Raw genomic sequence first — 24306 nt, 5'->3', positions numbered from 1 at the left:
CTCTCAGTGACATCTGCCCTCCCTCCCACACCCCACACACCTGCCTCTACATGAGGTGTCAGTCGGTGCCAAGCCTCATACCCTGAGGCCTGCATCCCTTGATGACCAGGATCCAAGGGCACTGTGAGCATTCACGCACCCAGCCCTGCCCCAAAGGAAAACCCTGCAACTGGAGACCAGAGCACCAGAAATTTATTGAACTCTCCACTTTTTCCAAAGCACAACTAGCCACACACACAAGGCTGCGGGGGGGGGGGGGGGGGGCAGCCTCCCAGCTCTGCACTCACACGCCAGGTCAGGGGGACCCGCATGAGGACACCCAGAGCCAGGCTGGGGGGCGGTATACATGAGGGGACATGGAAAGGGGAACAAGACAGTCTGAGGGCGGAGGCTTCTGGCTGGAAGTCCCAGACCCCCAGTATGAAGGTAGGGGGTATCTCAGGGACACAGGACCCCCAAGGGCCACCACAGCGTGCCCAGGAAGACAGCACACAGTCCAAAAAAGGGGGTGAAACCAGCTCTAAGACGCAGCCTCTGTCCTGGGTCGCAGGGCACACGCACACACACGCGCACACACAAAAAAACGTAATGCCCCTGGGGCGAGGGACAGGGCCCCAGAGACCCCCACCCATGCCACATATTGGGAGGGGGTCAAGCAAGGACTGGAATGAAGCCCCTCGAGTTATCACTTGGGGCAAGTTCTTTGTTTTTTTTCTCAAAAGGGAAATTTAAAAATCTACAACAAATCACACCAAATTCATTAAAAATGATAAAAATCCAGCCTCTCCCTCCTCGCGTAAGCTCAGAAGGGGCCAAAAATGCTGACTGAGGAAGGGAAATGGAAGTGGCCCAGCCGGGGAGTTTGGGGAGGCCCAGCCACCAACACATCTGGGAAGATGGGCTGGAACGGGGTGACCCCAAGGGGAGGAGCATGTTTCCAAGGGAAAATTCTAAAAATAATAAAGGTATTTCAGCAGGTGGTATGGGAGGTCTTGGCGCCAGGGAGACGGGGCTGCGGGAGCACCGCGGGGCCACCATCAGCTGCGCTGTTCCAGGTATGCGGACAAGAGCAGCCCCGGGGGCAGGAAGTCCAGGTGCCGATTGCTGACCTTCATCTGCCGCTTACCCTCCAGGTCGGCACCTGCAGAGGGGACAGCCAAGAAGGGAAGAAGGCGAGGGTCATGGCACAGCCGGGCCCTCTGCCCTCCCTGCCAGAGATGCCCATGAGCCGGGCCTTGGGTCTGGTTGTCCTGACCCCCAGGTCCCAGGTGTGGCACCAACCCAGCTTGTCTGCACGCCTTGCCCTCCTCTCCTGTTACTTATCCCGTGTCCTACAGACATAGGGGAGACCAAGGGGAATGAACTGGGGCCCCACTCCCCCACCCCCCAGTCTCCCTGCTACCTCCCTGTCCTCAGAGGGGACTGGGAAGCTCCAAGGCCACCCCACCAACTTCTCTCCCCAGCCCTCATCATGCCCAAATCTGAACCAGAGCCATGCACAACCCAAGCTGGGCCCACCTTGGGGCATCTGCCTGGGCTTTTCCCTCTCCCCTGCTCCCCATTTGGCCAGGGCCCCCCTCCTGAGTTCAGGCAGAAAACATCCCCAGCCCAGCCCCTCCACCCCAAGTCTGTAGGAACCAAAGCAGGCATAGGGGCTGCAGCTCCCTCCCCCATGGGGGGGGAGAGGAAAGGAAAGGGGGGGAGAGGGGGAGAGAAACCATCCTGGGGTTGCCATGGAAACCATATCCTCAGCAACTCCAGGCAGAGAGATGGACTTGGGGAGTGAGGACCCCGTGGGACACAGAGGGCCTGAGAGAACCCTGCCGGGGGTGGGGGGTCAGGAGGCTGTATCCCAAGACCTCCCCTATTGTAAAAGGAGAACACAGGCCCAAGGAGGGAGTGGACCTGCCAGACATCACACGGGCGGCCCTGTGGAGGGGGCTACGGATAAATGAGAACTCTGCTGACACTGGGGTCCCCTCATCTTAGGGTCATCACCCCACATGGGCCCCCAACCCCCCAGCCCGGAAGACGAGATGGAGGATCTTCGTCCGCAGCAGCACCAAGGTGGGGCCACAGGCAGGAGAGCCAGCAAGGAGTGAGCACAGCATCCCACGGCCACCTCTGTGATCACAGTTCCCTCCTCACCCAGATGCCTGACCCCACCTGGCCTTGGTTCCTAGAAATGATGGGCCAACTGGGGGCCTGGGGGCCGCCAGGCACTTACTGGCTGAGATGAGGTCCATGTACTGGCAGACAGCATGAAGCAGGAGCCTCTCAAAGCTGCAGAGGAAGGGGTGGTGAGTGGCCAGAGCTGGACACCATGGGCGCTCATCGCACCTACCCCGCCCAGTCACCTGTTGTCCAGCATGGCCGTGTACACGGCCTGTGGAGACACAGAGAAGAACCTCAGCAGCCGCTCCTCCCAGGTCTCCAGGGTTTCCTGCAGGAGAGATGAGCCCAGGGATCAGGCCAACAGTGGGACCCTGGCCAAGCTGTCCAGGCCCCCTAAGCCCATGGCAGCCTCTGGAGCCCAAAGCTCTGGGTTCAAATGTGGCCTCTGACCACCTACATGAGGCTGCTTAACTGTTTCCAAGGAAACCAGGCACTTAGACATATCCACACATTTGAATGCCTGAGCCTTCTGCCTGGTGAATTCCTACACATCCTTCCGTACCCACCCGCATTGCCCCTGCCCCTCCCACTCTCGAGGAAAAGCCCTTGCCCAGCCCTGGGTCCTGCACTCTGATCACACTGGTCTGTAGCCTGCCCTGTGCCTATCACACAACGTTCTGTTTACGGGGTTACTGGTCTCCCCTCACTCTGCCTCTGATTGCAAAGCTGAGAAAAAAGGCCCTCAAAAAAAGAGCAGGCAAGTGGAAAGAGACGAGGCCAGGGCTGGTACTCACCATGGGGATGCGGCTTCGCTTGAGGATGGCTCGCAGACGCCGGCTGATGCGCTGGAAGCACTCTCGGGGCGTGTAGGCTGGGTCCTCTGCAAGAGTCCATGGGTTGGGGCCAGTGCTGGAGGGAGCAATGGGTCCCCGCTGCCCTCACACACCAGGCTCCTCCCACCTGGCCCTGGCCCCGCCCACAACTGTAGGTCTGGCCCCCACCAGACTTCTGGGCCCTGGCACCCCACACCCTGGCCCACCTCTCCGCCGGTCTTCTCCGCGGCCAGGCCCCCTCCTCCGCGCCTTGCTTTTGCCCTCATCCTCCAGGTAGCGGAGAACCCGCTCCTGCTCCTCCCCAGAGCGGTTCATGAAGTCGTTCCAGACCTGGAAGAGAGGCAGGCAGGCCCTGAGCCAATGACTGGGGAGGCCCCAGCCTCAGTTTCCCCATGGAGGGCCACTAGGTGCTTGGTAATATTCCTCATGGGCACAGTGGGCCACAGGGCCGGCCAATAGTCCATGCAGGCACCTGCAACCCACCTGTAGCCGGAGGAGGGGACATTGACATGGCCCCAGTACACCCCATTACATCAGCAATTCCAAGTGTGACAAGTAGATAAACCACAGGTGCTGGAAGGTCTGGGGTGGGTCTCCCTCTCTGGAGGGGTTGGTGTTCTGGGAAACGGGACACAGAGCTCAGGGGGAGACGTGGAGCCCCACCTCGATGTAGGTCTCATTGCTGCAGGCCTCTGCGAAGATGCCGGGGGCCGCAGGGGGTGCCAGGTCCCCATCCTCCAGGCCAGGTGTGCCTCCTTCGGTCTCCAGCAGGGTCAGGAGGTACTGGGCTAGTTGGAAACAAATGGTCTCAGGGCTGAGGCCCCAAGGCTCCAGAGGAACAAAGGACCATCTTTCCTCCCCTCCCCCCACCTCTCTATTTCAGGCTTTTACTTTCTGGCTCAGACCAGCCTCCCCTCCAGCACACTCCAGCTGTCTTTCCCAAAAGGCACAGAAACCATCCAGCCTCCAGAACTCCTCCTACTTTGCCCTGGCTGGGCTTGCTGAACTCCTACACCTCCTTTAAAGCCCCAGCTCCAACATCCCGAGATCCCTCTCATCGTGCAGCTCAGGGCCAGACTCAGGGTAAGGGCAGCTGATAATGCCAACATGCACACCGCTCTTGTCTGAGGCCTAGGAGCCCCCAGGAGGTGCCCCTCGACCCCTGCTCACTGTTCTCCAGGCGCTGGAGGCTCTTCCGCCCCTTGGCCTTGGGCACGAGGTCTGAGTTCCGCACAGCCTGGTTGATGAAGTGTTGCTTCCGCTTGGAGGCCGAGAGCCTCTTCACCTGGGAGCTGGCTAGAGCAGGCAGGCAGCCCGGAAGGGGCCTGTGGGCCGGGGTTGGGGGGGGCAGTCCTCAGGGCCGAGGCTGGCCAGGACCCCCAGGCAGATCCCTACCATAGCCACTCTCTCACAGCCACCCCTGTTTGGTTTCCGTCAGCAATGGGAGGCTCACCCCGTCCCATGGATCCTTAAAATTTCATTCTGGGAGTTCCCGTGGTGGCTCAGCAGAAATGAATCCGACTAGTACCCATGAGGACACAGGTTCAAACCCTAGCCTTGTTCAGTGAGTTAAGGATCTGGCATTGCCGTGAGCTGTGGTGTAGGTCACAGATGCTGCTAGGATCTGGTGTTGCTGCTGCGGCATAGGCCGACAGCTATAGCTCCTATTGGACCCCTAGCCTGGGAACCTCCATATGCTGTGGGGTGCAGTCCTAAAAAGACAAAAAAAAAAAAAATTTCATTCTGTCTCATCGTCATGTTACCCAGGAGGCAGGTACAGTTGAAGACAGATCAGCAAAGCCAGACTCAGAGAAGGGAAGCCACCCATGAGGTGGGTGGCCGGGAAAAGTGCTCCTAGCTCCCCCAGGCTGCCAGGTTTTAGCTATAAGCCAGGAGGTCCAGAAGCTCCCTGGTCTGGGAATTTCTCGAGAGACTTGATCTGCCAGAGCAGCCCTACCTGCAGCAGCAAGTGAACCCAGGACCAGTCCCCAGAAACTAAGGAGATGGCCCAGAGCCCGTGTGCTGTGAGCTCAGGGGCCTGGATGGGGGGTGCAGCTGGACAGGCCCCCGCTGAGCACAGGGCACTAATCCTGGAAACAGATTAGCAGCCTGGGCAGGCCTCCTGCAGGGACCTGAGGGCCAAGCCAGTCAGCAGGCAGCCACATGAGGGAGAGGGGGATATTGAATGGAAACTTCTAGCAAGAGGCAAGACGCTCTTCTTCTTGGTCAGCCCCTGATTGCGGGCTGACAGGATGGCCCCACCAGCTCAGACGCCCTCATGCTGAGGGGTCCACGGTAGATTCCCCGGGCCAGTGACCAAATCCACACCATAGCAGCCACCCAAGCCGCAGCAGTGACAATGCCAGATCTTTAACCCACTGCACCACCAGGGAACTCCTGGTGGTGGACTCTGACCTTCAGCAGGTCTGGGGTGCCAGGATGGCCCCTCCTCAGCACCCAATTCCCTTGCCCGCTCACTCTGCTCCAAGCCAGCAGGCAGCCCCACTCCAGGCCTTTGCCAGGCTGTGCCCCCACCAGGTGAACATGCCCTTGGTTCGGGGGCTCGCTCCCATCTCCTTTTGGCTTCTGTTCGAACCTCCTCAGAGGGACCCAACCCCTCACTGCTTTGTTCTCCTGACGGCTGCCCGTTCTATCTCACTGCCCACCGTGCAGCCAGGCAGGGCTTGGTGCCCACAGAGCCCCCAGCGTGGGCAGCCACACTCGGCAGAGAGTAGGTGCTCAAAAAAATAACTGCCAAACCAGTTCTCTGACAAAATCCCACGATTCCAGGACTGAGTGGAACCCAGAGTCCAAAATTCCACCCAGACTTGCCCAGTGTTCAAAGTTCCCTAGACACACGTTAAAAACAGAAGTGTGACCCCTCCCCCAGCAGCATCTCTGGAAAACATCGTGAAACCCTAGGACAGTGGGACAAGGGGCCTCAAAAAGGCTAGGAGAGACACCATAAAACTCCTAGAAGAGAACATTGGCAAAACATTCTCTGACATCAACCGTATGTTTTCTTAGGTCAGTCTCTCAAGGCGACAGAAATAAAAGCAAAAATAAACCAAGGGGACCTAATCAAACTGACAAGCTTTTGCACAGCAGAGGAAACCATAAAAAAAACCAAAAAGACAACCTACGGAATGGGAGAAAATAGTTTCGAATGATGCAACTGATAAGGGCTTAATCTCTAAAATATGCAAACAACTTAACTCCACAGCAAAAAAAACCCAGCAACCCAATTGAAAAAAAGGGCAAAAGACCTGAATAGACATTTCTCCAAAGAAGACATACAGATGGCCAACAGGCACGTGAAAAATGCTCAAAATCACTAATTATTAGAGAAATGCAAATCAAAACTACTATGAGGTACCACCTCACAACAGTCAGAATGGCCATCATTAACAAGTCTGCAAATATCAAATGCTGGAGAGGGTGTGAAAAAAGGGAACCCTCCTGCACTGCTGGTGGGAATGTAAATTGGTACAACCACTGTGGAAAACAGCATGGAGATACCTCAGAAAACTAAATATAGAACTACCATATGACCCAGCCATCCCACTCTTGGGGCTGTATCTGGACAAAACTTTCACTAAAAAAGATACATGCACCTGTATGTTCACTGCAGCACTACTCACAGTAGCCAAGATCCTTAACCCACTGAGCGAGGTCAGGAATCTAACCTGCATTCTCATGGATACTTTTCAGGTTCGTTACCACTGAGCCACAATGGGAACTCCAAGGAGGCTGTTGCATCTTCAATCACAAAGCAAATAGGCGGATGAGCCCAGCCCTGTCTGAGGTCTGGGTGGGGCAGCTCCATGGATGACACCTGAGGCAAAGATCTATGAACACTGATGGGTAAACGCATGTCTGCACAGGGTCCCATGGATGGGACGCCCACAGGCAGAGGCAGGGGTCGCACCTGGAATCTTAGCCCTGATTCGAACCCTGGCTACAATACTTCACTGTGTGACATGGAGCCTCTGCAAACTGGGGATGAGACTGGTCCCCGCCAGTGCCTGTGAGTCCAAGAGGAGCACTCAGAGCCAAGAGGAACCAGGACACACACCTTCCCCCGCAAGCTGCCACTTGCTTGGTTTCCTCCTGTGACGGGGAGCTCGCCCAAGCCACACCACCGATTGCAGCAATCCCCTTCACCATCACCCCAGGAGCCAAAGGCTATTTTTCTGACGCCCATTACACAGACCTGCAAACCAAGGGGCAAAGTCATTGTCCCAAGATCCCACAGGTGCAGAGGGCAACTGGACAGGACGGAGCAAATCAAGTCGGCACAGGACCAACACCTCTGAGGCTGGACGCAACCTTCCTGAGGCCCAGGGGACCCCACTACGGGCTCCAGAGCCTGTGTCTCCGCCCCAGCTTCTGGATGGCGTCCAGGACAGTGGCCTGGTGGGGGCTGATAACAAGGCCACATCCGGGGGGAGCTATAGAAGAACCCCAGAGCAGGGTGGAATGCAGGGAGGGAGCCTGGGCCCTCAGAATAATGGGGCTCCAAGAGATGGGGCTCCCGTCCCCTGGGGACCAGGACAGAACCAGGATTTGAAACTGGTCTGAAAAGGGACACTCCCCTGATCCGTCCAGCCTCCTGCTTCCCTCCTGGGGCCACAGCCGTCTGAAGGGCTCAAACCCAGAGGCCCGCACACCTGGCTAGGACCCAGCTGCTCCCTGCCCTGCTCCTCCACCATGCATGGCTCCCCATGGCACTGCAGTGCCACCACTGGTCCCACAGGCTACAGTCTCATGAACCTCCCGGGCCGAATTGAGAACCGAAATTTGAGTCCTGCCACCAGCTCAAGCTTGCTGGCTCTAACCAGACCCCAGCAGGAGCCTTGGGGCTGACTGCAGGGTTGGAGCCCCCCACCTCAAAAAGGGAGAGGGCAGGGTGCAGCAGACAAAAAACCAACCAGTCAGATTTGTAATGAACGCTGGGGAAGCAGGGTGGATACCAGCCTAACCTTTTATAAAATACACCCATATCAGAACAGCAATGCTGGCCCATCTCTCTCCCTCTCACTCCTGCTCCAGGCACAGGCCCTTTTCACTTCATCTCAAACAGGTCAGGGACAGCCTGCCTCAGGGCCTTTGCATGTGCTCAGCCTCCTGCCTAAAGCACCCTTTCTTGGGCTCAACACCTCCTGGGAGAAGCTACCCTGCCTCCCAAGGGGACCAATCAGCCCATTTCCAGCTTCACCAGTTGCACAGGAAACCAGCTGGTCCTAGTTGTTTACTCCTGCTTCTCATCTCCTTCACTAGCCCAGAATGATAAGGACAGGGTCCTCTTGGGCCCTGCTGTATCCCCAGCACCTGGCCCATAGAAGGTGCTCAACAGCTGTTTGTTGAATGAATATCAGAACTTGTTTACCATACTCACCCAAGGGCCAGTTCATTGGCTTCCCCTACCCAGCCCCCCTAAGAGACCACTTTACAGATGGGAAACTGAGGACCCAGACAGGGCCCTGAAGCTTCCTGGACCCAGCAGGCCTTGGGATGTGTCTACAGGGTGGCAGTGGCCAACATCCACGGGGGTGGGGGGGGGAACAGGCCCACCTGTGGGACAGCTGTGAGGACAGGTTTGAGGAGAACAGGTTCTTTCATCCTCTCAGGGATGCTCCCCACGGGTTTGACACCCACTCCTCTGGGCAAAAATACACCTGCTCTGCCACCGGCCCCTCCCCCAGGAACAGGCCAGAGAGGAACCAATTTCCTGGTACAGGAAATCAAGGAGGGCTCAGAGCGGAGGTGACTCAGGCTGGGGTGGGGCCGACTCAGGGGGCAGAGGCCACCTCCCCTCCCAGGACATGGAAGTGAGGAGACCTGGGGGCAGGTCAGAGGGACCCACTTGGTAGGTAAATACCCACTTTGGGTGGTTAAGCCGCCTCAAAAGGGGTAAATACCCACATCTGTGGAGCCCGGTAGGGCCTCTGCCTAAAAATCCAGGTGGAGATAATAACAAAAAAGTAATAACAAGTGTAATAATAAAGCAATAATAAAATAGTAAAATGACAGTCTTCTTAAATAGTAATAAAAGATCCCAAACAGTAAGATATTTAAGATAATTATTAAGGAATGGATGCTCCCCTTTGCTGGGCACCTCCAAGTGCACGGTCACTGACCCCAGCCACTCTGGCAGGAGCACTATTATTTCATTTTGCAGATGGGGAAACTGAGGGATGGAAGGGGTAATAACCCACCCAGGCCACTTGGACAGGCACACTGGAGGAGGCTGAACTGGAACCCAAGCAGTCAGGGTGGCCCACCCAGGTATCCACATAAATACCCAGGTTAGAAAGAAATCAGTGACGACGGGGGACATAACCATACGGGGACGACCCACCTTCCTGTCTGCCTCCCGCGACAGACGCGACGGGGCTGTTAAGTCCCTCTTTAACTGGGATATCTATCTGGAGAAAAACAAAGGGCCTGTCCACCAGGAGATGGGGGGCTGACAATCCCGAGGGGTACACAGGACTGGCTGGGAGGTGAATAAACACCTGGCTTGGAGACAGCAACAGCGGCAAGTGGCTAAATACCCAGAACAACACCAGCACGGTTTCCGGGTACACCGCGCGCAACGGCACCACCTCACCCGAGCTCGCAACCCAGCGCCCGGGACCCTCGAAGCCCGGAGGCTGCAGCACCCGGGGGTCTTTAAGGGAGACATGGATGTGTCTCCCTGCGTCCCGGCAAATGCCCGGCGTGACGGGGATGGGGCTCCCTCGGTAAACGGCACTAACAATAAAGCCCCCCCCGCGCCGCTCCCCTCTGCGTGGGGGAGCCCCAAGGAGAAGGGGCGGGGCGGGCCCGGGGCTGCCGCCGGGGAGGGGGACAAGAGAGGGGGCCCCGGAGCCTGGGAGCGCGCCCCGCCCGCCTGCCCGCCGCACTCACAGCGTCCGCCGCCCGCCGGGGGAGACCCCCGCCGCCGCCGCCGCCACCTCCGGGCCGCCCTCCGGGTTCTCCAACGCTACCATAGCTCGGACACCCCGGTGCCTGCCGCCGCCCGACAGGGCCTTCACGGGGCCGGGCAGGAAGTGACGGGCACCCGGGGGCGGGCCGGGGCGGAGCCTGGAGGCTGGACGCGCCGGGCGGGGAGGGTGGCCAGGTCCCTGCCAGACCGGGGCTGCGGGCAGAGTACGTCCAGCGCCGGGCACCGACGAGGACCCTAAGACGGGGCTCAGGGACCGTAGCCATGTCCCGGCCGGACCCGAGCTGCTGGGGATGGGAGGAGCGGGGGAAGGACACCCAACCCCGGGGGACGGGGACCAGTACCACATCCCCGCCAAACCCGGGCTGCGGGGGTGAAGGGAAGACACGCAGACCCGGGAACGGTCGGGGACACTGAGATAGAAGGCCGCGGCTGTCCCTGCGCCCAGGCGGGGATGTGAGCGGGGCACCCAGCCCTGGGAGGACAGATAGGGAAAGTCAGGCCCGGGTAAAGAGGAGGGAAGGGGATGTCTTTTTCCGAGGCAGATGAAATGACCCATGCTACTACCCCCACCCAGCACAAACAGGGCTTTCCTTCCACCAGCCCCTCTCAGTCCTCCCTAAGAGTGCACCCTGGAGCCTGGCTGAGAGCCGTTTACTCATCTGTAAATATAGAAGAAAGCGAGCCCCACCCCCTTTTGCCTTTTAGTTTAGTTTTTTTTTGTTGTTGTTGTTGTTGTTGTTGCTATTTCTTGGGCCGCTCCCGCGGCATATGGAGGTTCCCAGGCTAGGGGTTGAATCGGAGCTGTAGCCACCGGCCTACGCCAGAGCCATAGCAACGCGGGATCCGAGCCGCGTCTGCAACCTACGCCACAGCTCACGGCTCACGGCAACGCCGGATCGTTAACCCACTGAGCAAGGGCAGGGACCGAACCCGAAACCTCATGGTTCCTAGTCGGATTCCTTAACCACTGCGCCACGACGGGAACTCCTAGTTTTTTCATTTAGCAAATGCCCACCTTCTTTGGGGAGGGAGGCAGGGCTCTCCCCTTCCAGCAGTGATCAAACAGACCCCCACCCTCCGCAGTAGGCTACGGAAGAGGAGACTTTTGGAAAGAGGCCTGGCAGGTTGCAAAAGTAGGAAGGGTGTGCCAGGTAGAGAGAACTGTCAGTGCAGAGGTCCTGGGGCATCCACAATGGCCAGAGCAGGGGGATGGTAGAGACTGGGGGTTTCCGGGGAGGGCAGATCAGTGAGACTGGTAGCCCTTTGATGACAGATTTGGTTTTTGATGAAAGGGCAATGGGGAGCCAGGGGAGGGTTTAGAACAGAGAATTAAACCTGTTGGAGAATCTAGAATCCACCCTTCCTTCCACAAGGAAAGTAAGGAACCAGGACCATGTTAAGGGACAACACTGGGATACAACCCGCTAGATCTAGCCTGGTGGAAATTGTACAGGACAAACAACCTGATTGCTTTAACAAATACAGAGGAAGGGGAGGGGGAAAAAAAGGAGAAACTATTTCAAGACCCAAGAGAGCACATACTGGGTGACTTCATGTAGATACATGTGAAAAGAAGCAAAAGAACTCAGTGATACAATTTGGGAGATGGTGCCTCTGGGGAGAGTGCTTGGGTGGAGGTTTGGGGGCCTGGATGTTTGGTCTCTGGCTCTGGCTGGTGATGACCAGCTGCTCAACAGAGGCTCTAACTGTATAGGACGAAGCCCAGGCCCTGCCTTGATCCTCTGACCTCACTCCCAGGGCCCTTGTCTTCACCTTCTTAACACCTTCCTGGATCCTCGGTCAGCCCATGAGTGCGGCTGCTCCCAGACATCCCCCCCAATCCACAAGGCCCCTCAAAACCTGCTGCATGCTCTACCAGGCCCACTTAGCTCTGTAGCCTCCCCAGAATGGTTCTCAGCCCCCACGGAGAAACCTTGTTTTTTTTTAATTCAGTGAATTTTATTATATTTATAGTTGAGGTCTCCTCATTCTAACCTGGCCCTCATTACCATCCCAAAAGGATTTTCTTTCTTTCTTCCTTTTCTGAATTTTTAGCCCATTCTTTATCAAGAATGGTGTTGAAGGAGTTCCAGTTGTGGCAAAGTGGAAACGAATCTGATTAGGAACCATGAGGTTGGGGGTTCCATCCCTGGCCTCACTCAATGAGTTAAGGATCTGGTGTTGCCATGAGCTGTGGTGTAGGTCGCAGATGCGGCCTGGATTCTGCATTGCTGTGGCTGTGGCGTAGGCCGGCAGCTGTAACTCTGATTTGACCCCTCCGATTCGGCCTGGAAACTTCCATATGCCCCAAGTGTGACCCTAAAAAGCAAAAGAAAAAGAAAGAATGGTGTTGAAGGTTTGAAAAAGGTGAACAGGGAAATGCCTCCTCCCTAGGCTCCTGTACTTCCTGCTGAGCCACAATTGGAACTCCTCTTCCCTCCGCCTTTTAGGCTTTTTTTTTTTTTAATGTATTTTTGGCTGTACCTGTATACATGGAAATTCCCAGCGCCAGGGGTCGAACCCACACCACAGCAGTGACAATGCTGGATCCTTAACACATTGAGCCACCTGGGAACTCCATTTTTAGTCTTTTTTACATGGCAGCATCTTTTCTCCAGTTGCTTTGTACTCCACGATGGCCAGAACAACCTGGTACCCTGCTGCATGCCTCACAGTCTGGGGGTACGGTTCTGTGTGGGGTTGAGGGATCAACCTTATCTTCTGTAAACTTATCCTTTATAAATCTGGTTCCTGCCACCAGCAGCATAGGTGTTTGTGGCCCCAGTGCAGACATCCATCTGCCCATTAGGTGGGAGGTGGACACTCCCTAAGGATGTGATTTGCCACAAAGTCCCCATGAGGTTGAGTTATTTAAAGAATAGGCATCTTTTTCAGGGCTGCACCTTCCGCATATGGAAGTTCCCAGGCTAGGAGTTGAATCGGAGCTGTAGCTGCCAGCCTATGTTGCGGCCACAGCAATGCAGGATCCGAGCCACATCTGCAAACTACATCATAGCTCACGGCAATACCAGTTCCTTAATTCACTGATTGAGGCCAGGGAATCAAAGCTGCATCCTCATGGATACCAGTTGGGTTCCTTACCACTGAGCTGCAATGGGAACTCCAAGAACAGGCATCTTCTCAACACTAGATCCGGGGCATCCCTCTCTTATCCTGAACCTTCTGTGGCTCTCCAATGTCCTGAAACAAACTCTGGCAGCAGACACTCAGGGCCTACTACCACCAGCCTGGACCTACCCACCTGGAGCCCCAGTCTGGTGGAAAGTCAATGTTGTGGCCTGGAACAAGCCTCATTCCCTTGTCTCTGTGCCTTTGTCCCCATGCTCTTCCTGCTGAGTTAGACTCTAATGTCCCCCTCCCCCCAGGATCTGTCCTTCCTGGGTCCACAAAGCCTCGAAGAAGTCTACCCTGCCCCCGCCCTACCCACCTCCTGTGCTCTCACCCAGACTGTGCAGGAGGAGGGGGATGAGGGGAAGAGTGCCACACGGTGAATGGTGGGCACACAGGCAGGGGAGGGAGTGGCCAGCTGCTGCAGGAGGAGTGGGAAGGCGGGGACAAGGTGGGATTCAAGGTATAAACACGCAGCAGCTGCAGAGGGAGCAGAGGAGCTCCTGAGTCCCATGGAGACTGTCTCCAGACCTTGTGGCAGCAGGGAGGAGTATAATTTGTCATTGCAGTGAGCTCCAGATTTTGTGGTGGCCAGGCGGAAGGAGTGTCATCTGTCATCGCAGCGATTCCCAGGGTGCAATACTGGAGGGCAGCCTGGAAGAAGAGGACAGCAAAGTGATGCATGCGGTGGCAACGTCTGGGACCAACGTCTCCTGGTGGGCTCTGGCCAATGAATCTGGCTGCCCTGGCTGTGGCACCAATGCCTCAGGCGGCCCGGCCCTCATGCCATGGCCCGTGGATGCCTGGCTCGTGCCACTCTTCTTTGGCGCGCTGATGCTGCTCGGCCTGGCAGGGAACTCACTTGTCATCTTCGTCATCTGTCGCCACAAGCAGATGCGGACGGTGACCAACTTCTACATCGGTGAGCACTGGGCGCAGCCGGGTACCTGCTGGCCGTTCCAGGGGTCCCATGAGGGTGGGGTGGCCAGGGGCTACCCCTAGCAATGCCCTCCCAGGATAGGGTCTATCCCCTTCAGGGTTCCTTGTCCTCTCCCTTTTGTCCCTGTACCTTCAGCTATAGATCACCAACTCTGGCATTTGAGCTTTCCATGCTGGCCAGAGTAGTCAAAACTGAGGTTGGAGAGTGTGGCACATGGAGAGCTAGCTCTTGCCACACAAGGAAGATGTCTGTGGTTCTTCTTCTTCTTCTTTTTTCCTTTTTAGGGCCACACCCGTGGCATATGGAGGTTCCCAGGCTAGGGGTCAAATCAGAGCTGTAGCCGCTGGCCTACACCACAGCCACAGCAACACCAGATCCAAGCCATCCCTGTGACCTACACCACAGCTCACGGCAATGCTAGATCTTTAACCCACTGAGTGAGGCCAGCGATGGAACTTGCATCTGCATGGATACTAGTCGGATTTGCTTCCACTAAGCCACAATGGGAACTCTGAAATGTGGTTCTTATAACATGGTGTCCAATGAATTAAAGGAATCCGGGGAAAGACTGCCTGGCCCGCAGGCCCCCACTTTGGGATCTCTGCCACAGAGGGCTCATTTTGCACAATGGTGTGATAGGGGTGGGGGTGCCAGCCCCAGGTAAGTGCTCTCCATTCCGTGTTGGCTGCTGGGCAACACCATTCTACCCAATTTGTAGATCAGAAAACTGAGGCTCAGAGTGTCAGGGGCCAGCTCAGGCTCTCCCAGCCCCAACAGGGGTGAGTGGGGCCCATTGCTGCTTGAATGGCTGTGAAGCCCGTGCTGGGGGACGTTTGAAATACAAAAGGGTAAGACTGGAGGGGCCTCAACTTCTCTGCACAAGGATGTCAGCACCTCTCTGGGGGCCTCCCCAGCCATCCTGCTGGTCACTTAGAGAAAAGAGAGGCCCAAGGGGCTGGGCCAGGGAACTGGGTAGCTAGTGTGCTGCACCCCCCATCCAGCACCCTTGCAACAACCCCCCACCCTCTGCAGCCAACCTGGCAGCCACGGATTTGACGTTTCTGCTGTGCTGCGTGCCCTTTACTGCTCTACTCTACCCCCTACCAGCCTGGGTGCTGGGCGACTTCATGTGCAAGTTCCTCAACTACATCCAGCAGGTGCGCAGGCTGGGGTAGGGGTTTGGGAGCCAGGGGTCTGGGTGGGGGTGGGGCGAGGAGAGCTTGGGGCCTGGAGTGGAGGGGGACTGGTAGGAGTAGAGTCCGGGTGGGTGAAGCTGGGGCAGGTGGAGCCTGGACAGAGTGACTGACAGGAGGCTGAGGGCGATGGGGAGGGATACAGATAGGGGATCACGGGACTGGCAGTGCGGTGGCCTGTGCTCTGGGCATTGCTACTTCTTGTCCACCCCCGCCCCCGCCTCTCCTTGTCTCAGCCTTCCCCACCACCCTGGGCTTCTCTTCTCCTATCCCTTCAACTTGTGGACCCTCCCAGGACACGTTCTGCCTGTCCTCGAGTGGCTAGACAGTGGCAGATCCCCAAGATGGTGCGGACAGGGCAGGCCTCAGGCAGGGCAGATTACATGTGCCCCCCACACCCCACCCCAGGTCTCAGTGCAGGCCACATGCGCCACCCTGACCGCCATGAGTGTGGACCGCTGGTATGTGACTGTGTTTCCGCTGCGCGCCCTGCACCGCCGCACTCCACGACTGGCGCTGGCCATCAGCCTTAGCATCTGGGTGGGTGAGTGATGCCCAGGGCCCCCTCAGAGTGGGGGTGGGGGACAAGTCATCGTGCCCTGAGCTCGTCCCTCCACTGCCCCTCTGGGACCTCGTTCGTGCATCCGGGAAATGGGCTCAATGGCACTCACTGCAAGGGCCTCCAAGGGCGCAGACCTGGGGCGACCAGCTCCTCGGACGCGCTTAAGCATGCTGCCCTGAGAGGCACCGGGGAGACAGGGGCCCTGGCCCCCTCGCGCCCCTTGTTCCCCAGGCAAGGTCTTCAGCCGTCCCTGTGGTGCAGGCTCGGCGGCCGTATCCGCGCCGGTGCTAGCCCTACACCGCCTCTCGCCCGGACCGCGCACCTACTGCAGCGAGGCCTTCCCCAGCCGCGCCCTCGAGCGCGCCTTCGCTCTCTACAACCTGCTGGCGCTCTACCTGCTGCCGCTGGTCGCCACCTGTGCCTGCTACGGGGCCATGCTTCGCCACCTGGGCCGGGCGGCCGCGCGCCCGGCGCCTACGGACGGCTCCCTGCAGGTGCGAGGATGGGGGATGGGGCCCGCACTGCGCGGGGCGTTAGGCGCCTGGGGGTGACCCGGGGGTCCGGGGGAAGTGCCTGGTGTGTCGCCCGGGCCAGCTCTTGGCCTTCCCTCCTAACGCCTCTCCCATCCCCAGGGGCAGCTGCTGGCAGAGCGAGCAGGCGCTGTGCGGGCCAAGGTCTCTCGGCTGGTGGCGGCTGTGGTCCTGCTCTTTGCCGCCTGCTGGGGCCCCATCCAGCTGTTCCTGGTGCTGCAGGCGCTTGGCCCCGCGGGCGCCTGGCATCCGCGCAGCTACGCAGCTTACGCGCTCAAGATCTGGGCGCACTGCATGTCCTACAGCAACTCGGCGCTGAACCCGCTGCTCTACGCCTTCCTGGGCTCCCACTTTCGTCAGGCCTTCCGCCGCGTCTGCCCCTGCGCTTCCCGGCGTCCCAGGCGTCGCCGGTGGTCTGGACCCTCGGACCCAGCCACCCCGCAAGCCGAGCTGCACCGCCTGGCCGCCCACCCGGCTCCCGCCAGGACCCCGAAGCCAGGCAGCGGCGGCGGGCCCGGGCAGCGCACGCTGAGCATCCTTCGAGAACACGCTGCTCATCTCTGAGCCCTCTCCTTCCTGGAGCCGGCACTGCTTGAAAAGCAGCTGTTATTATTACTAACGGCTGGTGTTTGTTTTCTCCAAGATAAAAATAGTGAAAATGATTTGTGCTCTTGTATCATTTTGTACAGATTTCCTGTGATATGTGTGTGGCTATCGATATTGTAATTACTATTTCTGTTTCCTGAAATTGAAGATGCTTTGATGTTGGCACTTTGTGGAACTCTCAAGGGAGCATCAATAGAAGTTTTCCCACACTGCCTTGGGGTTGACTGTAAAAAAACGTAAATTCAGCCCATGCTCAGAGATATTAAAAAGTGACCATGGGGAATTCCCTGGTGGCCTAGCGGTTAAGGATTCCGAATTGTTTGTCCCTACCATGACACTGGTTCCATCCCTGGCCTGGGAACTTCTGCATGCCGAAGGCACAGAAAAAAGAAGGAAAAACAAAAAAACAAAAAAACGTAGAACAATATCTGTTTATTATCTCTCATGACCCCGTGGGTGCGTTTAGCTGGGCGGTTCTTGTGACCCATCAGGTGTTGGCTAGACCAGGAAGGAGAGAGCAGGTTTGCTCTCCTGTCAGGCAGTTCCTCCTCCACTGGCTGCCTGGGCTTCCTCCTAACATGGCACACAGGGAAAGTCAGACTTACTCTTTGGCAGAAGCTTCCACGTGGAGATGGGAGCTGCAAAGCTTCTTTTTTAGGGCTGTACCTATGGCATATGGAGGTTCCCAAGCTAGGAATCGAATCAGAGCTGTAGCCGCTGGCCTACGCCACAACCGCAGCACCACCCAATCTGAGCTGCGACTGTTACCTACACCATAGCTCACAGCAACATCAGATCCTTAACTCACTGAGCGAGGCCAGGGATCAAACCTGCATCCTCATGGATGCTAGTCAGATTTGTTTCTGCTGAGCCAGCAGCAACTCCCTGCACAGCTTCTTAAGGCCCCAAACATCACCTCTCCCACACTGAATTGTCAGGAGCTGTCAGAGTCCCACCCAGATTCAAGGTGGGGGGAGTGGACCCACCTCTTGGAGGGGGGCCCGGGGGGAGGTCAGGGTCAGGCAGGCCTCAGGCTTGTCATCCTGAAGGATAACCACCCATCTCTTGGTCTCCATTGCTCCCAAGTCATTTGGGGACATTCTAGGCCTCCAAGAAGCCCAAACTGGCAAAGATGTTAGGTGAGAAGGAGCAGCCATGCCGAATTGTCCTGCCTCTGGACTGGGCTGGATGTGAGGGTGAAACCACCCCTTTGCCTGCAGGCTCTGCCCACCTCCCTTCCTCTCTTCTCCCACGCCCCAGACTCCCAGGCTCCCTGTGGCTTCCCCACCTGCCGCCACTCTTCTTGCCTATCGGCCTTTGCACATACCCTGGTGTGCCAGGTGCACCCTCACTCATCCATCAGGTCTCAGCTCAGCTGCCTCCTCCTCCAGGAAGCCCTCTGGACCCCCACCAGGCTGGCTCAGGCACCTCATCTGGGCCCAGTGTTGTCTCAGCTCTGATATCCTTGCGCTGCTTGCTGGGTCTGTGACTGAATTGGTTCCTGGTGCGCCCTCAGGGTTCAGCACACAGTGGGGCTGATTAAAAGCAATGATGTGTGCAGAGGGAGTGACATGATTTCTCTGTGAAAAAAAAAAAGTAATAAAAGACAGTTATGGTGTTCCTTGGTGGCTTAGTGGGTTAAGGATACAGCTTTTTTTTTTTTGTCTTTTTGTCTTTTTGCCATTTTCTTGGGTCGCTCCCGTGGCATATGGAGGTTCACAGGCTAAGGGTCTAATCAGAACTGTAGCCACCTGTCTACGCCAGAGCCACAGCAACGTGGGATCCGAGCCATGTCTGCAACCTACACCATGGCTCCCGGCAACTCCGGATCCTTAACCCACTGAGCAAGGCCAGGAATTGAACCCGCAACCTCATGGTTCCTTGTCAGATTTGTTAACCACTGCACCACGATGGGAACTCCAGAATACATACAGCTTTGATACTGGAGCTGCTTGGGTTACTGATGTGGTGAAGATTCGAACCCTGGCCCAAAACTTTCACATTCCACAGGCAAGACTAAACAAACAAAAAACAGTTAAAGAGGGACATTTGGACGTCTATTTCAGAGAAATGAAAACTTTGGTTCACAAGAAACTCTGTACGCATGTGCTCATCATCTGTGACAGCCCCAAACTGGAAATCACCCAGACATCAACAGGTGAATAGTTAGGCAAACTCTTCTCATCCTCACGCACTCAGCAGGACCAAGCTGGGAACACACTGTCGCAACACAAACACCCAGGCGGATCTCCTGGAACCAAGCTGAGTGTAGGGAGGAGGCGCCCATGGGTTACATGGTGGATGAGTCCATCTATGTGCCATCCTCAAGGTGACAAAAATATAGAAAAGGAGGAGTTCCCACTCTGATGCAACGGAATGGGCAGCATCTCTACAGCGTCAGGACTCAGGTTAGATCCTAAGCCGCATTAGTGGGTTAAAGGCTCCAGGGTTGCTACAGCTGCAGGTCACAAGTACAGCTCTGATCTGATCCCTGGACCAGGAACTCCATATGCCACAGGGTGGCCAAAAAGAAAATAAATAAATAAAAACAAAGAAATGATTTTGAAAAATAAAGAAATGAACTTAAAGGATTGAAAGGGACATCTAAGAAGAGGAATCAGAGGAACTGTTTCAAAACTGCAGACCCACAAAATTGTAATCAACTATACTTTAATTAAAAAAAAAAGGATACACGCACACACAAAAAAACCAAACAAACTGCAGACCCAGGCCCTGCCTTTGGGGTTTATCCTTTATCCTCAAGTCTATTCAGCTGTTTTCAGAGCCCCTTCTGTGCACCAGGCCCAGTGGCAAGGCAGCCCCAAACTGCCCATACAGATACAGAGCCCCTGTCTAGTGGGCCCTGGGGCCAGCAAGTGGAAAACTACCTAAAAAAATGCAAAGTGGGAGTTCCCGTCGTGACTCAGTGGTTAACAAATCCAACTAGGAACCATGAGGATGCGGGTTCCATCCCTGGCCTTGCTCAGTCGGTTAAGGATCTGTGAGCTGTGGTATAGTCATAAACACAGCTTGGATCTCGCATTGCTGTGTCTCTGGCATAGGCTGGCGGCTACAGCTCCGATTAGACCCCTAGCCTGGGAACCTCCATATGCTGTTGTGCAGCCCTAGAAAAGACAAAAAAAAAAAAGGAAATGCAAAGTGACAGCAGTAAAAAGGGTTACAAAGGAAATAGGTGTGCCCTTTGAGAGCAACTGGGAGCCTGACCTTGGTGGGGAGGATTCCAGGAAAGCTTCCTGGAGGAGGTGCATCCAGGAAAGGTGAACCGAGCTCTGAGTGGGGGAAGAGCACACCAGATGGAGGGCATAGCCAGTGCAAAGGCCCTGGGACAGGCTATGTCTGGAGGATTTGAGGAATAGCTGGGAGGCAGGTGGGGATGGCAGGGGAGAGAAAGTGAGGTGGTGGGGACCTTGCAAGCAGTGGGATGAACTGGGTCTTTCTGGAAGGCCATGGTAGGGTGGGGGCCAGGGAAGGCTTCTAAGCAGGGCCAGACACTGTCTAAGGTATGTGGAAATTTTTTTCGACCTATTATTGGGATATTTTGGGGGTGCCAAAACAGGTGTAGGCCAGAGCGTCCAATCTGGGAGGGGCTGAAGTGGTGGTAGGACCAGGTACCAAGGCAAAGGGATAAGCCCCAGAGGTCTGGGTGAGTCACAAGAGGGGTTAATTTCAATTTCAGATAAACAATGAAAAAAATTTTAGTCTAATTATGTCCTGTGCGAAAAAAGTTATTCGTTGTTTACTTGAAATTCAAATGTGACTGCAAGTCCTGTATTTTTTCTGACCTCTCTCTACAGCGAAGCATCCCAAAGGAATCACAGGAAGGGCTCCTCAGGCCCGGGCTTCTCCGTCTGACCAAGAAAGCCCGACTTCAGGTGAGACGGCGCCCTCTGGCGGCCTCCGGTGGAAGCCACGCGTGATGGCGCCGGCCCCGTCCCCCCACTGCAGCCCGCAGGTGCCCGGCAGGTGGCGCGCGCACCCCGCGGAGGGTCCAGGTTTCCCTGGGAAAGGACCCCATAAAGGAACCCCAGTGAGTACGGAGAGTCGCACACGGGTACCCCAACCTGGACCCCCGGTTCGAAGTGTCCCCGATGCAAAATGGGTCAAGCAGGGTGGCATAATGAATGCCCTGGGTCTCCTGGGCCCCTTCCGTGAAAAAAATATTAATGAACAGTATTTCACGGCTGCTTTAGTATAAAAGACAAATTAATTTAGGCTGGAATCGTTACTGTATATTCCTCTTAACTATTCTTGCTTTTTTTCTTCTTTATTTTAACTTTTTTTTTGGCCACACCTGAAGCATATGGAAGTTCCTGGACCAGAGCTGCAGCTGCAGCAAAGCTGGACACAACCCACTGGGCTGCAGTGGGAACTCTCTCTTCTTACTTCAAAAGTTAAAATGACATTTCCATAGCCTCTGGCTCACAAGGACAAAGCAACCTGGAGGCCAGGTGTGGGTGACATGCGAAGGTTGGGGATTCAGGGGTTTGAACACACTCTCCGGGCCTTTTTTATTTTGAGGTTGGGATGGTGAAACATTCAACTTACCCTCAACATTAGTGTGGAGAGACACCAAAAATACAGTGGGATGGGGGAGGAAGGAAGGCAACACGTGCATTCATTAATTCCAGCAGCGTTTATGGAGCACCTATGATGTGCCCAGCCCAGCCTCAGGACTGCAGAAGCAGCCAGCTTCCATCAAGGCTGGGTAGGTTAAATAAATACAGCTGTCTTGAAATAGAAGTTCCTCAATGAAGATAAAACAGGGCAATATGAAGGGGGCACACTTGACTACACTTGAAGCTGAGCTGAAGTTCCAGGTTGAATGAGAAAGCACAGCAGGGCAATCAGGGGAAGGGCACGCCAGGCAGGGGAATGGCCAGTGCAAAGGCCCTGAGGCAGAAGTTTGTGGGAAGTCAGGCAATACGGGATCTAGGTGAACTTTTTTTTTTGTTTTATGGCCACACCCAAGGCATAGGGAGATTCTGGAGCCAGGCAGGGATTAAATCCAGAATCCATTTACAACCTAGGCCACAGCTGTGGCAACACCAGATCCTTTTACCTACTGCATGGGGCCAGGAATCGAACCTGCACCTCCTCAGTGACCCAACTGCTGTAGTTGGATTCTTAACACACTGTGCCACAGTGGGAACACATGAGTGAACTTTTGTTTTTGTTTGTTTCTTCTTTGTTTTGGGCTGTGCCCTCAGCATTCAGAAGTTCCCCGGTCAGGGATCAAACCGAACCTGAGCCACAGCAGTGACAATACAGGATCTTTAACCAGAGGGCCACCTAGAAGCTCCCTGGGTGAAAGCTTATAGGGCTGGGGTCGCTATACCCCTTTCCCAGCTTGAGAAGCGGAGACCAGAGTGGAGTCTGCACTAACCTAAAATCACAGGTGGATCTTGCTGCCCATCCCTGCTTGAATGAGCAAATCTAATATCAATTCCCAGGTCCTTCTCTGGGCTAAAAATAGGACCCCCTTCACTGTATCCTGCAGCCCCTCATCCTCCTGGGCCAGGTGCCTCTGGGCAAATTGTACCCAGCGACTTAGGCACTTACCTCTAGGAAATGGGGGACAAGGCAGCACACCTGTGACCTTTGGGTTACTTCCCTCCTTGTCCACCTCCCTTTGAACAGAGGGTACCAAAATCCTCCAAACTACCATAGAAGGAAAAAAACTGACCCATTTTAGAGAGGTGGAAACTGAGGCTCAGGCATGTGGTGGGGGGGCTGGGACAGGGGCTGCATCTGTTTTCTGCTCCGCAGCATATGGAGATTCCCAAGCTAGGGGTCTAATCGGAGCTGTAGCCTGTAGCCAAGGGCCTACACCAGAGCCACAGCAATGAGGGATAGGAGCCGCATCTGCAGCCTAAAACCACAGCTCACAGCAATGCTGGACCCTCAACCTATTGAGCAAGGACAGGGATCAAACCCTCGACCTCATAGTTCCTAGTCAGATTTGTTAACCACTGCACCACGACGGGAACTCCTGATCTGTTTGACTCTTAGGTGGAGTGGGACTTCCCTGTACTTTGGAGCTGACCTGGGGCCTGGCCCTTAAAGGGTGGCTCTTCTCTGCTAACTCCCCTGAGTCTCCCAATTCTGCCTGATCCTGGGCTGGTTGTCTCCACCCTCTCTGGTACGTGTGTGAGGGGGCAGCTGGGCTTGGCTGTTTAATAGCCTAATGGTGGAAGACTCCCAGTCACCTGCTACCATTCGGCACAAGGCACAAACAGCCTTGTGGTTCCAGAAAGGTTGGGTTCCAGAAAGGGGCAGGCAGAGCTCTGGTGTGGTGGGGGCGCTCCCCTGCACTATCCCCTGACTTAGGAGTCCCCCAGAGAGCAGGCCTGCAATGGGGGCGGGTGATGTGTTAGGGAGGACCCCAGAAGATGGTCAAGCTGTGCATCATAGAGGAGAGGGCTGCCCACCCCCCACACAAGATTAGGGACTCCAGTCCCTCCCCTTGGGGGCCCTTGAGAAGTGCCAGCCCTCTGGGTGGCCCCCTCCAGCCCTCTATACTTCTATTGTGGTGTTATCTGGGCTGCAGCCTGGGCCCCTGAGATTAACTCCCAAGGGTGGCCCCAGGGGCTCACAGCCTGGTACCTGAGTGCACACCCCTGCGCCCACCTTCCCAGTAACCTACTCTGGGCCTCAGTTTCCCGCTCTCTGAATTGGAGATATTAAAAGAGTCTCCACTACACGATAATGTGAACCTCATGTGGGCACATGGCCTAATAACCAAGAGCTCAGAAGTGTAAGTTATTATTATTGAACTACTATTACCAAGAAGATAACCTTGTCTCTCCTGCTGGACGGCGTGGGTAGTCAGGTTCCCAAGAGGAGGTGACCATCGAGGGTAAGGGTCTTCAGGAGTTAGCGATGTGCTCTCCCAGGGATCCAGGACGCACTTTCCCACCCCAACGCCTTTGCCAGCACGGTTTGCCCCCGCCCCCCACCGCGGGGCCTGGCAGACGCGCCATCTCCCAGACCCCTCCCCACCGCGCAGAGCCCCCAGCGCAGGGCCCCTCCTTCAGATCCAGCCATCCAGCCCTGCCCTCTTTTCCGGTCACCGCGGCTCCTTTCTTTACCAGGTCTCTAATCCCCATTTTCCAGATAGAGAAACAGAGGCACCACTAGCGGGGTGGGGGGGGCGGTGAAGCTGCTTTCTTAAGTTGCTTAGTCTAAGGGGCAGAGGTGAAACTCTGAGCCCGGCAGATCTATCCCGGGTGCTCGGTAAGATGGGGGGGGTTCCCCAACTGGGCTCGGGTCTCCTAAGCCCGTAGAGGCGGAGGCTCAATTTCCTAACCTCCCCTCCTGCTGGGGCGCTCCCAGCCCCGCCCGCGCCCTTGGCGTCCTGTGCGCTTCGGGCCGCAGCGCGCACTTTGCCCACCGTCCCTAGATAGGGGGCGGGGCTTCCAGCGTCCC

The 24306-nt window shown here is 56.2% G+C and overlaps 2 protein-coding genes and 1 long non-coding RNA gene across 5 annotated transcripts; 1 reads left to right on the top strand and 2 right to left on the bottom strand.

The window, feature by feature from the left end:
* R3HDM4 (R3H domain containing 4) lies at nucleotides 171-10018 on the bottom strand. Of its 3 annotated transcripts, XM_005661363.3 has the most exons (9): nucleotides 9861-9989; nucleotides 7024-7161; nucleotides 4119-4273; nucleotides 3612-3736; nucleotides 3155-3278; nucleotides 2910-2995; nucleotides 2358-2443; nucleotides 2228-2283; nucleotides 171-1141 (listed from the first exon to the last, which is right to left on the bottom strand). In XM_005661363.3, the coding sequence occupies exons 2-9, from the start codon at nucleotides 7113-7115 to the stop codon at nucleotides 1038-1040; spliced, it is 828 nt and encodes a 275-aa protein (XP_005661420.1). In that variant the 5' UTR covers nucleotides 7116-7161; nucleotides 9861-9989; the 3' UTR covers nucleotides 171-1037. The 3 variants fall into 3 exon arrangements, with proteins under 3 accessions (XP_005661420.1, XP_003123032.1, XP_013850256.1); XM_003122984.3 differs by lacking the exon at nucleotides 7024-7161 and having other exon boundaries at nucleotides 9861-10018; XM_013994802.2 differs by lacking the exon at nucleotides 9861-9989 and having other exon boundaries at nucleotides 7024-9301.
* Nucleotides 10073-16916, top strand: KISS1R (KISS1 receptor). The gene is given in 6 exon segments (NM_001044624.2): nucleotides 10073-10103; nucleotides 13599-13951; nucleotides 15002-15126; nucleotides 15571-15706; nucleotides 15986-16218; nucleotides 16357-16916. Coding segments are annotated over 5 exon segments (1200 nt in total). The 5' UTR covers nucleotides 10073-10103; nucleotides 13599-13707; the 3' UTR covers nucleotides 16819-16916.
* On the bottom strand, nucleotides 17045-24198 carry LOC102160393. The gene is made up of 3 exons (XR_001307031.2): nucleotides 23665-24198; nucleotides 18188-18440; nucleotides 17045-17433 (listed from the first exon to the last, which is right to left on the bottom strand). It is a non-coding gene; the product is annotated as an uncharacterized LOC102160393 (long non-coding RNA).

Source organism: Sus scrofa, chromosome 2 (genome assembly GCF_000003025.6).
Source record: "Sus scrofa isolate TJ Tabasco breed Duroc chromosome 2, Sscrofa11.1, whole genome shotgun sequence".
Lineage (NCBI taxonomy): Eukaryota > Metazoa > Chordata > Mammalia > Artiodactyla > Suidae > Sus > Sus scrofa.
The sequence above is the reverse complement of the archived record's forward strand: the minus strand, read 5'-3'. Positions and strand labels throughout refer to the sequence as shown.

What these genes read in the sequence shown, in the direction of transcription:
- R3HDM4 (XM_005661363.3), bottom strand. Translation starts at nt 7,115, where the DNA reads ATGGTGAAGGGGATTGCTGCAATCGGTGGTGTGGCTTGGGCGAGCTCC. An exon ending in CCTCCAGCGCCTGGAGAACA is followed by an intron (nt 3,737 to 4,118) that starts GTGAGCAGGGGT and finishes GTTTCCAACTAG; the next exon opens with CCCAGTACCTCCTGACCCTG. An exon ending in AGCGAAGCCGCATCCCCATG is followed by an intron (nt 2,444 to 2,909) that starts GTGAGTACCAGC and finishes TCTCTCCTGCAG; the next exon opens with GAAACCCTGGAGACCTGGGA.